Source organism: Arvicanthis niloticus, chromosome 17, assembly GCF_011762505.2.
Source record: "Arvicanthis niloticus isolate mArvNil1 chromosome 17, mArvNil1.pat.X, whole genome shotgun sequence".
In the NCBI taxonomy this organism is placed as follows: domain Eukaryota; kingdom Metazoa; phylum Chordata; class Mammalia; order Rodentia; family Muridae; genus Arvicanthis; species Arvicanthis niloticus.
This window is the reverse complement of record NC_047674.1, coordinates 18654651-18668077: the sequence shown is the minus strand read 5'-3', so window position 1 is coordinate 18668077 and position 13427 is coordinate 18654651. Positions and strand designations below refer to the sequence as shown.

General features: G+C 49.0%; 1 protein-coding gene across 1 annotated transcript; it reads right to left on the bottom strand.

Annotated features, from left to right (window-relative positions):
- Window positions 1-890: 890 nt before the first annotated feature.
- On the bottom strand, window positions 891-5839 carry Nmur1 (neuromedin U receptor 1). The gene is made up of 3 exons (XM_076914869.1): window positions 5759-5839; window positions 2996-3890; window positions 891-2665 (listed from the first exon to the last, which is right to left on the bottom strand). The coding sequence occupies exons 1-3, from the start codon at window positions 5765-5767 to the stop codon at window positions 2277-2279; spliced, it is 1293 nt and encodes a 430-aa protein (XP_076770984.1). The 5' UTR covers window positions 5768-5839; the 3' UTR covers window positions 891-2276.
- Window positions 5840-13427: the final 7588 nt, after the last annotated feature.

Here is a 13427-nt window from a genome sequence, read left to right as displayed (position 1 = left end):
CTGCAGTGTTTTATGGTTTCCTGGCTACGGTGAGGTAAGAAACTCAGTCTCACCATGCCCTTCTCTCTCACCACATGTTGAAATAGTGAAGCCTAACCCAGCATGATGGCACATATCATGCTATCTAAGCATCCGTAGGCAAAGGCAAGCAGATCTCTATGAGTCCTAAGGCAGCCTGGTTTACAGAGAGAGTCAGTCAGGACAGCCAGGGCTACACAGAAAAACACTGTCTGGAAAACCAAGAAAGAAAGAAAGAAAGAAAGAAAGAAAGAAAGAAAGAAAGAAAGAAAGAAAGAAAGTCAGCTGATCATAGACTGAAAACCCGAGCCAAAAAAAAAAAAAATCATATTTATTTGATTTTCAGTGGGAGTTTTATTGTGCAGCCCAGGCTAGCTTCAAACTCCTGATCTTCCAGTCCTCACTTCCCAAGTGCTGGGATTACTGCTGCATGCCACCGTGCCCAACTCCCTGCCCTTAAGTTGTCACTGTCAGTGTAAAACTAACTTGTAAAATAACCCTCTACTCTCTCCTCCCCTGGACACTGGACACTGGTGCCCTGGGAAGTGTAGGACACCAGTTAGCAGGTTGTCTACAGGGTCACTGGGCAGCCCCTAGCTATGGACACCAGGTCTCTTAGCACAAGACCCAGCAACTTGCAGCAGGACACAGATCATCCATAAATGGAGTCCCTCCTTTAATGGGGTCCCCTCCCCTGAGCACCAGGTTGTTCCTGGGGTTCATGGCATGAAATGTCAGAGAAATACCGCCCTTGACCACCTACTCCCTGTAGCAGAGCTTCATGCCCTCATTTGCTTTTCATTCCTATGATAAAACACTGACCAAAGCCATCTTGGGGAGGAAAGGGTTTATTCAGCTTACCGTCCATCATCAAGGGAAAACAAGTCAGGAACAAGAGCAGAAGGGGGAGGGGTGGGGGAGGGGGAGACTTGGCTCACTGGCTTGCTCCCCGTGGCTTGCTTAGCTTGTTTTCTAGACAACTGTGACCACCTGCCCAGAAGTGGCACCACCCACAGTGGGTTGGCCCTGTGATATCAGTCATTAATCACAAAAATGTCCTTCTTCCAGGTGACGCTAGTTTCTGTCAAACTGACAAAGACTAACCAACACACTGTCTCTGCACAGCCATGTCTGGTCCTTAAGTTAGCTCATGCTTCTTCCAGATATCCCCTGGCTAACAGAATCTAGCATGTATTCATCTGGGGCACCCAGGCCAGCCTGTCTGCATGTGAGAAAGGCAACAGGCCGCCAGGAGTGCACTGCTCATAGGTTGGCCCTATCTGTTTCAGGACAAGCAAAGGATCTGCCCTTGATAGCTTGGACCAGGACCACGAGAAGGTCAGAAAGAAAGCAGGGTTTGGGAGTGATGCAGATAACCTGAAGCCAGTGATTGGCTTTGTTGTACACACAGATGAAAACACAGCAAGCTTCCTTCAAAAGGGGGCATGGGCAAGCAAGCACACCTTTCATTTTGCAAGCAAGGAACCGAAGCCTCTTAGAAAGCCAGGATGATTTGCTTGTTGCCACATGGCGACATGGTGACAAAGGCTGAGATCAGATCCAGGTCCCCTGGATCTTGGAAACCCCTATCACCTGGCAACTTGATCAGGCCCAGATCTCAGTGCAGAATGGGAGCCAGGAAGGGTCAGGGTATGCAGAGTGTCTCTTAACTATGGCACAAGGGCTGGAAAGAGGCAGACAGAGTCTGTGGAAGTTCAGAAGTTACCAGAATGACAGGTAGGTCCTGATGGAAACATGTCTGAACTTGAGAGGAAGGAGGGATCCCCGGAGGAATAATGGCTGAGTCCTAGGTAACTGTGATGATTCTGTGGGGAAGAATTTAGGGGTCTAGGGTCTGGAGGGATATACAGCATATGTTTGGTTCAATGTGGGTTTTTTTTTTTTTTTTTTTTAAATATATGGGTGTGTGCTATGTGGTGGATGCCTTCAGAATCCAAGAGAAAGTGTCAGATGGCCTAGAGCTAGAGTTACAGGTAGTTGTAAGCTGTCATGAGGATGCAGGTACCTGAACTCAGGTCCTCTGAAAGAGGAGCAAGCATTCTTAACTGCTGAGCCAGCTTTTCAGGCCTTCAATATGAGTCTTTGGCAATTGGGGTTCAATCCTCTTTCTTTTGCTGTTTTCCTCAACACTCAAGAATGAAGGCAGAGCAGACATCACTTCCTAAGCTCATCCCAGTAGTTCCCCAGACTGTCTGAGGCCTTCTGGCCCTGTGGGTAAGGCTCCTTCCAGATTTTATTCAGGAGGGGTCTGTCTCTTGCTGACACCCTGGCTCTTCATTCTCAGCCAGGGGTTCATTCCTGCTGTTCCTGGGGCCCACATCACACAGGGTACTGCTTGTGGTCAACCTGATGTGGTTATGGAAGCCATGACAGGATTGGTGGCCATGGCAGCACTGTGTTCCAAGGCCCAGGGCTTGCCGGAAGGTCTCTCGGAAGCGACTGGACATAAGGCTGTAGAGCACGGGGTTGGCTGCTGAGCCGAGGTACAAGAAGATACCAGAGGCAATGTGGACAAACTGGTAGGCCTGGTGCAGGCCGTCCGTCCAGTGGGGGGACACCAAGCTCCACATGACACGGTCAGCATGGAATGGAGCCCAGCAGATGCCGAATACCACAACCAGTGCAACTGCAAGAACAGAGAAGAGAGGCCTGATTTGATCGGTGTCACGTTTAGAGTTTGCGTCTCCTGCTCACTATCCTCCCACCCTAGAAAAGCAGGCAGGAGAGCCAGGTAGTTTTGGCCCACGCCTTTAATCCCAGCACTTGGGAGGCAGAGGCAGGTAAATCTCTGAGTTCAACGTCAGCCTGGTCTACATAGCAAGTTCCAGGACAGCCAGAGCTACACAAAGAAACTCCTTCTCAAAAGACAAAAACAAAGAAAAACCAGCAAACAAACAACACCTCTGGAAGCTCAATTCCTTCCTCAGACCCAAGGAAGCTCAAGGGTGACACTTACTTAGCATCTTGATCACCTGTCCCTGTCCCCTATCTCGAAGCTGAATCCTTCTGTGGGAGTTCTTCCGGGCTGTTGTAGTTTTCCTGTCCTTGACCTCCTCTTGGAGTAGCATCCTCTCCCTCCGCAGCCGCAGCCCAATGAGCAGGTACAACACACTGATGGTGACCATGGGCAGACAGAAGAAGAGCAGTGCCGTGATCTGTACCACCAACTTGTAGAAGACCAGCGGACGCACCAGCGTACACGTGACTGAGTCGGACACCAGCCCCCGGCAGGGCACATATAGCTGCTCGAGGCCGTGTAGGCTGGTGTTGGGCAGAGAGAAGAGAATAGCGAGGACCCAGATGGCCCCCAACATGCGGCGCACATGGGCCCGTGTCATCACAGACTTGGCTTGGAGTGGGCGCACCACGGCCACATAACGCTCCACACTCAGGGCTGTGACATTGAGCACTGAAGCTAGGCAGACCGTCTCAAAGAGCAGTATTCGGAAGTGGCAGGCGCTTGCATCCAGCTGGAACGGGTAATTGTGCCGCATCTCATAAAGCTCTAGGGGCAAGCCCACCAGGAGCACCAGCAAATCGGACACAGCGAGGCTGAAAAGGTAGAAGTTGGTGGGCGTGTGCATAGTCTTGTGGCGCAGGATGACGGTGCAGGTCAGCCCGTTGCCCAGAGTGCCCACCACAAAGATCAACAGGTACATGACACAGATGGGCCAAAACTGTTCTATCTGCTGTGGTCCCAAGTACTTCAGCTTCAGGGCCTTATCAGTAAGGTTCAGGTCCTCAGGATGAAAGATCCCCTTGATCTCACTGACATTGCAGAATATGGGGCCCCTTGAAGCATTTGGGGAGAGTGCTCCGGGAAAGTTGGAACAATTGAGGCAGGGAGGAGTCTGTAGAATAGATGGGGGAGATGCCCAGAAGTCATTTAGGTAATCTCAGCTCTGTCCTAAGTTATCACACAGAAGGTACCACACTGTAGAGGACTGAGAGTCACATCCCACTGAGAAAGAAAAGCATCTGCCACCCACCGTTAAGTGCATTTCAGCTGCAGAGTCCTCGAAGTGCAAACTTTACAAATAATAAAACTGGCCGGGCAGTGGGGGTGCACAGCTTTACTCCCAGCACTCGGGAAGCAGAGGCAGGCACCTGTCTGTGAGTTTGAGGCTAGCCTAGTCTACAGAGAAAGTTCCAGGACAGTGAGGACTACAGAGAGAGACACTGTCTGAAAAACAAACAAAAACCAAACCAACAACAACAAAAACCAAACAACAACAAAAAGAGTTATCTATCCTTTAACCTCTACACACATTCAAACAGCATATATGCACAAGAGTGCAAACACACACACACACACACAATCATTTTAAAATGATAAAATGGGCCCTTTACTGGATCTACTGAAACCTTTAAATAAATGACAAGTTTTTCAAGAACAGGCTTGACTATCTCCCTCGGGTGTCTCCCTTTCAAGACGGACTTCAGGAGAGCCACTTGATGTGGACATCAGAAAAGCGGGTGCACCTGCAGTATTGCTAGGTCTTTAGGGGTCCTAAGCAACTGCCAGGGCAGATCTGACCTCCCCAACTCCAGGTGGAAGGTTCAGGTATTTAAACCATAAAAAAGCACTGACACAGGGCAGGCCTGGCATACAGAAAGCTGTGTGTGACCTTGCTGTGAAGAGAAAGCCACCATAGGGGTTAAGTGAAGGAGTGAAAAAGCTAAAAAATGTACTTTGACCCAAATTTGGTTCTGTTTTCTATCACCTGAATCATTCCCAGTCTAAATATTTTATATTCTTTGCACCCACTAGACCTAGGGTTCTTACTACTTGGAACTCTCACGGAGGGGAGCTGGGAATGGGCAGGTGACAGCCTAGGTTCCAGAGAGGTGTCCCATGCCTAGAGGAAGGGTTAGCAGCCAGCAGTGCCGAGAGGTCATCAGAAAAATGACTGAAAATAAACTGACTGGCTGAGAGGTCTCTCCCACAACCTCCAAGTGCCCCACAGAATTTTTTCACCCATCTCACCCTGAGAGCTGCTCCTGTCAGGGCCCGCATCCCGCTCACCTACCATGCCTTCTGCCCGGAAGGTCCTGACTGCGCCTTGGCTTCCACTGATAGATGCGACTTGACAGCGCCTGCCCTCCCTGCCTTCCTGGTTGCTCCGCCTGTTCACAAAATTGCCACTAGGGGGCAATGCTGACCCCGGAGCTTGGAGTACTTAGGACCACTCACCAGGGACCCTATGTGCATCCAAACCGTACTAGCTAGCTGTTCGACTCACCCGGAGCTGAGAGTGCCTTCTTTTTCTAGACAACAATCCCATTTTACAGGTGAGAAAAAAAAAATGAGCCTGAGAAAGGATGTCTGTGAGACTTGGGTCTAAAATGCTGTCCCCACCAACCTGCAGCGTGCTGACTTGAGCACAACTTGTTCCGTGTCCTGCAATTTTTTCTGACCCACATGTTCAGACACACCTTCTCATATGCACCCCTTAAGCCCTGAAAGTCAGCAGTCCAGAGAGTCTCATCCCTGTGACTCTGCTTGTACACTCACAAGATAGCAACCCCCCAATAAAAAACAGTCTCATTAGGTGTTTCCAGTCCCCGTGTCCACACACTAGTCTCCTCCAAGGAAATCATCCTCTCTCCTGCCAACACCTCCTCCGACATCGGTCCTTTTCCTGAACGTTGTCAGGATCCACGACTTCACTCAAAAGAGCACACAAAAGTCCAGTCAGGGGTCATTGCGCACACTCACCGTCTGCATTTCTGCCTGCGATGTTCCCTCAGCTTCCCAACGGGCCCCCTCACCGGTGGCAATGTCTCCTTTACCCCACCCCGCTCAATGCCTGGCTTCTTAAGAACTTCATTTATAAACAAATAGTCCTAGCTTAGGAGACTGTGGGGAGCTCTGGGCGCTTGTTCTTCAGAGCCCTTGGAAGAAAGAATTTTGAAAGCTTCCTCCTCAGCTGCAGATGGATCAACTAGGACTAGCTTGATCATAACAAAAGCTCAGCGTCGCTCAAAAACCAGCTCGACATGGCTTCACTGTGTGTGAGGAGCAGTTTTTAACTGTGCTCCCATCTCTAGATCACACACACACACACCACATTGCACATGTCCCCTGAGGGCCTTTTGAAAATGTTCAAACCCCATAAAGGATGGGGAATGACATGGGACAGAAGACAGACGGCTCACACCAATCACCGTCCCTAGCGCTGGCTGTGTCATTTGCTTGGCACCTACAACCATCATGCTAAAGGACAGCCCTGCACAGGAGGACCCTTAGTTCCCATGGTCATGGCTTCTATTCATGCTCTGTCCAGAGTGTCCTGGTCAGGATCTGGTCAGGAACACATGGCAGGCTGTTCCACCAGAACCAGTAGCACCTGCTCCTGCCTGCTCTGTCCAGAGGCAGCCTCTCTGGATTTTGTGGATCTGTATATCCATTCCTGAGCTTGGTGGTCGATGGCCATCAGCCTAGACCAGGGTCCAAATCTACAGGATAGCACTATGTCAAGTCCTGGTGCATGGGCAGGGCTCCTGGAGCTGACATGAGTGCACAGCTCATAGCCTTCCATCCCCTCCTGAGAACCAAGGGGCCAGCTTCCTCAGCTCAGGTCCAAAGTAGAACCCACCTCCTCAGGCTGACCTCCTGTCCTGCTCCTAACTGCTTATGAGGATAAAAGAAGGCAGGTAAGCCTGGTGGTGTTGGCACACAACTTTACCCCCAGTACTCAGGAGGCAGAGGCAGGCAGATCTCTAGGTTTGAGGCCAGCCTGGTCTGCATAGTGGGTTCCAAGACAGCCAGGACTACACAGAGAACCAGATCTTGGAAAATAGGTGGGGGAGAGGGAAGGGGGGACAAGATGTGACCCATGACTAAACAAATGAACAAAACAAAACCTGCACCCCTCTAGAGCTGGAGGGACAGGAAGTGTGACCTTTTTTTCTCTTGGGCTCGGTGTGTGCACTAGGCCCAACCCTACTTGAAGTGGGAGGACATTTGGAATCTCATGCTGGGGCAAGCAGAAAATGCCAGGAGCTCTGGGACTATATCTCATGGCACTCTGGGCCTGGAGCCAGCTCTAAAAAGCTACCCCCAAGGCTCTCCTGGTGCCCACTTATCCAGGGCAATATGGCTGACCCTTGAGTCTAAGTCTTTTCAAGCAGCAGACCTCAGGCACATGTATCCTGGAAGCCCCTTTTGGGATCTTCCCATACATGAATGCTCAAAGTTACAATCCAGGTCAGATTTTGAAATAAAATCCCACCCCTGCCTCCCTACTCTCACCCCTCCCTCACTCCCCTCCCCCTCTACTCTCACCTCTACCTCCCTATGCATCCCATCCCCCAGACCAGGCCTCAGATCCTGTTTGTCCACAGGGGGTTTCTGTGTCTGTCGTACTGCTTCATTTTCTCTTTTAACTTTTTATATTATGCCCAGATAAAAATCCGCATCCTAGCTCTGAACTCTTGTCAGGTGGGGTACATGGGGCTGGGGCTTCTGGCCTTTTCCAGGGGAAGAAAACAGTTGCCCTACCAGATAGGATCCTATCTCCAGATATCAGATAGCCCAGAGATGTTGTTGCTGCCCAGGACCTTCAAGATGTCATCAAAGATACCCAGGTCAGAGGAAGTGGTGGATAGCTATGGTGGCATCACGGAACCAATAGGTATGTTGTCTGTTTGTTTGTTTGGTGTGTGTGTGTGTGTGTGTGTGTGTGTGTGTATGTGTAGCTGAGTTGTGGGAGGAGGGGCTCTTCCTAAGGTGTTTACGAGGTAGATGAGACCATTTTTCAAGAAGGCTCAGGAGAAGCCCAGAAAGCACACACCTTCAAGGAACACAGGACATTTCTTCTCAGATGTTCGAACTCGGAAGGAACCATTAAAGCCACACCTGAGCCACACCTGAGAACCAGGACGCTGAACCCTTTCCTGGTCCATTCGGACCCACCACGGTCACAATAGCAACTCATAGCAGCCTTGTTTAAGTGTAGATGGCAGTTACTCACACCTCCTGGCTACCCTGAAGACAAAGTGTGTGTAGACCAGTTTCATGTGGCGATGGTAATGGTGGTGGATGACTTCGGTTTGGTTTTGAGATGGGAATCTCAGGTAATCCGGGTTCACCTCCAACTCAGCATGTATCTGAAGTGTATGCTACCATGTCCAATTTGTGTGGTGTTGGGGCTCAACCCAAGGTACCATGTGTGTTAAGCAAGCACTCCACCTGCTAAGTTACACACCCAGCCAGGGTGATGCAAGTCCGTAGTTGTAGCACTCAGGAGAACCGTGGAGATCTCGCTGCTAACCTTAACACTAAGGGCTGAAGATGGGATTTGGATTTAATGTTTACTTTCTAAAGCGCTTCTGGACTCCTCTCTTCAATTCCGACTCTAATCGCCATTTTCTTTTCTTTCTGTTGTTGTTTGTTTGTTTGTTTTGAACAGGGTCTTTCTATGTAGCCCTGCTTGTCCTAGAACTATCTATGTAGGCCAGGCTGGCTTCAAACTTGTAGAGATAAAACTGCCTCTGCCTCCCTAGTGCTTCGGTTAAAGACATTTCTCACCACACTTGGCAGGAAGTGACTTTTAATATCTAAAAATATTTTTTAAATGTATTTGTTTTATATGTATGAGTGCTTTGCCTTCATGTATGTATGAGCTGAATATCCACAGAGGCCAGAGAAGGGATCACATTCCTAAACTGTACTTAAAGAGGTGTTTCTGAGTCACTGTAACTGCTGACAATGTATCCAGATTCTCTGCAACAGTACCAAGTGCTCTAAGCACTGGGCCCTCCCCAGCCCCTATCTTTTCTTTCCTTTCCTTCTTTTCTTTCTTTTCTCCACTTTTTAATGGCAGGAACTAAGCGCAGGGCCTTGTATTTACTAAAAAGCACTCTACCACCCAACTGGATCCCAAGCCTTTTCAGTGTCTCTGTATAGCCCAAGCTGGCCCCGAATTTACGATCTTCCTGTCTCTCTGCCTTCCAAAAGCTAGAGTGAGAAGCATAAACAAACTTGCCTGTCAAATTGTGTAAGAGCCCACCCTTTAAAAAAAAAAAAAAAAAAAAAAAAAAAAGGGAGGGATGGAGGAATAAAGGGAGAGAGAGAGAGAGAGAGAGAGAGAGAGAGAGAGAGAGAGAGAGAGAAGAGGAGCTGTGTGCATTTTTGTCAATTTCCCCCAGAACTGCCCCTCCTGAGAGTTGTTCCTGGCTCTTCTTCCATGGGCTAGCCTGGGCTCTTTCTCACTTGGCCCAGAGGCAGCTCCTGTGTGAGGTCAAGCCAGACTCACTTAGTGTCTTTCCCATGGATCCAGGAGGGAAGTTAATTTTCTTCAACATTCAGTCTTGACTCTAAGAGTCTATGGGTTATAGTGTCTTTCATGTTCACAGGCATGCTGCTTAGACTTCCTGTGCCTCGGCCTCCTCGAATAAAAAGTTGAGTGACAAAAGGCTCTACTTCTAGGTCTGTGACTGAGGGTAGACCAGTCACGTCAGAACTGACGGTAAATGCTAGCACATATCTCAAAAATCTTGGTACATTTCCTGAACACAAAGGAAGTGACTGGGGTGGGGGTTGTTTTGTTTTATTTAGCCAGGGTCTCATTGTGTAGCCTGGGCTGGCCTGGAGCTCGCTATGTAGGCCAGGCTGGCTTGAACTTACAGACATCTGCCTCTGGCCTCCTAGTGTTGGGATTAAAAGTGCTTGCCACTACACCAGGCAGGAAGTGAGTTTTGAGATTTCTCTTCCAAGGCAAGAAAAGAACATAGAGCTTTCCCTCTTTATTCCCAAAGAAGATTGATGTGGGAAGAGGGGTCTGGAAGAAGACAGTGAGGAGCAGGAAGGCCGGAGGATGGGAGCCTGGTCACCATTGACATGTAGGCCAAAGGCTGCTCTTGACTTGTCTCTGTACTCATAGAAAATTCTCAAGTGTGTTTATTTGGAGACGCCATAAACAGAGAAGGGACCCATGGGCCACTTTAAGAGGCCTTCCTTAGGTCAGAAGGATTCTAGGTCAAACCCATACTCACTCCTCCACATTGGCAATGAGAAAGAATTCCCAACCTCACAGGGATCAAGACCCTACAAGGGCTGCAGCATCTGCCGCTCCAGGTGCCATCAAATGCATCGCCTGAGCAGAAGGAGGCTCCTATCCAGCAAGGCTATGCACTGAGAGACAGCAGACCTGGCGAGAGCAAGGACTGGCATGTGGATAGGCCATGTGGTGTCCCTTCACCTCTTGGACTTCTTTGGGCTCTCCTTCACAGAGTTGATGGGAAGAGAATAGGTTGGGGTTTGTCATGTTCGATGTGTGGCTCACAGGTCCTGTGTGGAGCCTGCTGCTTCTAAAGGGAGTCATAGTCTGAAGTGAGTAGTGCTCCACCCTGCGAGGAGCCAAGGTGTTGTGTTTTAAGGGTGTTGGGAGGCCAGTGAAATGTCTCGATGGGTAAGAGCGTTTGCATACAAACCTGACAATCTGAGTTGGATCCTTGGAAGGTGGAACAAGGCCCTGAAGCTTAGGTGGGACCCCACAGCCTGAATCAGGCCATGCCCTAGTGCAGCTCTCTCTGGGACAAGAGAGTAAAGAGGCTGCTTGGGTCATGACCTTACAGCAGTGCCTTCAGCCCTGAGTCTATGGGATCTGGCTCCTCTGTGTTCTTAGACACATAAGCTATGCTGAACTGAAGCACATGACATGAAACTTCCCACTATCCTGAAAAGACTATAGAGAAAGCTCTCTCCTTTGTTTGGGGAATTGGTCAGGAGACTCCCCAGGGAAGATTTGCTGAGGGTCCTCCAGACACACACACACACACACACACACACACACACACACACACACACACACACGTCGATATTTGTTCCTCTATAATACATAAGTAGATATGGTTATGGTTTGGGGTCAGTCTCACTAGCCTGGAACTCATAATCTGCCTGTCTCAGCCTCCCCAGAACTGAAAGTTCCTAAAAAAAATAACAAAAACAAAAGCAAAACACACCTTACCCTGGGCCTCCTGCAAGGCCAAGAAACTGGTGAGAACTTGGGTGTCAAGAGAGTGGAACATGGTAAGTCTGGAGCCTAATTATTTTGGACCATCGCTAGCCCAGTTAATTGTCACGTATTAGCTTCCCCCTGTAGGTGACCTAATGCTTTTGTGACCGTTGGGTGAGTCCTTTGGCCTGTGCACAGTCCATCAAGCCTGCCATCAGGTAGCATCTGAGGCCTGAAGCGGGGATCCCTCTGTTTTCTGTGAGTCAGCTATGTGATGTTTTAAACATTGTATTTGGAAAATGTCTTCGTTCTATTCTACAAAAGCTTTATCAAATTGTTACCACACTTGGACATAGATTGCAGTGACCAGAAACTATATTTCCGGGCCATAGTCACTTATATTTGGATCCAGAATAAACTATCTCATATCTCCTTTGAGGTGAAGATTGAGATGTGTTTTGTTTGTTTTGAAGATCTATTTTATTTTTGATTATGTGTGTGTGTCTATATAAGTGTCTGCCGGGTGTGTGCTAGCGCCCACTGGGGCCTGAAAAGGTTCTGGATTGTTTTAAAATATGCCTTCCCAATGAGAAATCACTCTGAGTCTTTACAGATTAATAAAGGAAAAACTCTTTAATGACAGCACATGGCCAGCTCTGGGTAATCCACAAAAGGGAACCAGCCTTGAGCAGAAATCCCCCAGCTTGCATAGCTTCACAGCCCCAAGTTACACTTGGAGCAATTAACCCTATTTTACAGAGACAGACATTAAGGTTTGGTTGTTCCGGCCAATGGGGAGATTCACAATGTAAAACATTGTCACAGTCACCGAAATCAGACCAGAGGGGTTTTTTTTTTTCCCCCCTGGGGCAACTCTTACCAGGGTCATCCTGCCTGCCTGACAGAATCATGCTCTTCCTGGCAAGAGGGGCATGGTTTAATCAAGGGTTGTCATCCATGCTGTCTCCCTGAACTGCCAGGCAGAAGCACGCTCCTTTAGCTAAATTTTATGTTTATGTAAGTTAATATTTTCTAAGTAAGTTTACTGGTAAATCCTTTGTAACAGCCAGTTATTACTTTCATTTTCTTCTTCAGGCGCTCCTGGCCTTGGAGCTATAGCCGGGCCCCAAGTGTCGGGAACTGAGCTCAGTCCTCTTCCAGGGTGGTAAGCACCCCTAATAGCTTGAGGCACCTCTCCAGCCAGGAAATCGTGTTTCAGTTTCCTGCTGCTCGCCTGTCCAGGCCGAGGCCTCTCTGGATCCTAAAAACTAAGACACAGAGATCACTTGCTATGCCACGACCTCCATGAGGTCTCCCCTACCATGTGGCTTGAGGCCCCGGGTGAGAAGCAAGGATCCCCACAACAGATTGTACCCCTATTGCCCACCTTCTCTCTGCCTGGCATCCTTGTTCCATGGTGACCGCCCCATGGCCCAGGGAGATGCAGCATTAGCCCAGGCTGAGAACTGGCTCCTACTTAGTCCTGCCCACAGTCCTAACTGAACACTTTAAAGGATGGACAGCAGAATGCCCTCCTAGTCCCCTCGCTGCCCCCTTTGGCCTATGTGAGCCACAAGATTTCTCCTGGGGCCTCATTCTTCTCAGGCATAAAGCAGAAAAGGCCATTCTTGTTCAGCTCAGCCTCTGTGTGGAGGGCACTTCATTCCCACAGACACCTGGGAGCACACAGTCCCTTTAATGAGAAACACATTACAGAAACACTTTGCAAGAAGTATAAATACAAATACCCTTCTATCCCAGACCATCTGAGGCTAAGCTGCTGGCCAGGAGCCCAGGCTGCCTAAGTACTTAAGTGTATGTTGCCTGAAAGCAGGGTGCTTCCTCCGCTGAGCTGATAACAGCCCATCCATGTGAGGACTGCATTGAGGATCCGCCTAATCACAGACCCTCTCAAGTTCCCCCATTTGAGCCTACCCAAAGCAAGCCTTGGATCTTCCCTCATCTTTTGTCACTTTGAACTTTTCTATTAAAAATATTTGTAAATGTACGGGGCTTTTCTATGCCCGTACTTGCTCTAAAATAATAACACAGAGACATGGTATCTTTGTTAATCAGCTTCTTGCCCTGTACTGGGAAGATCCTGAGCTATTCTAACCCTACTCTAACTTGACTGGGCTCCCTGCTGCCCAGCCACATGTCCCATTACTTGCCATCTTGAGCTTGCCCTGGCTGCTCCTGTTCCATGTGTCCTCTTGGCGACTCGTTCTCTTGCTTTCTACCTAGGACCTCCTCACTGGGATCAGAAGTCCCAACTTTTTGTCTTCTACCAGATATTGGCTGATCAACTTTTTATTAACCAATCCAAGGTGATAGAAAACAATTTCAAACAATATGTGTGTGTGTGTGTGTGTGTGTGTGTGTGTGTGTGTGTGTGTGTTTGTGTGCAGGTGTGTGTGTGTGTGTGTG

Excerpts from the sequence above, each read along its gene's own strand:
- Nmur1 (XM_076914869.1), bottom strand. Across the intron at positions 2,666-2,995 it reads ACAGGTGATCAAGATGCTAA|TTGCACTGGTTGTGGTATTC; the intron begins GTAAGTGTCACC and ends CTGTTCTTGCAG.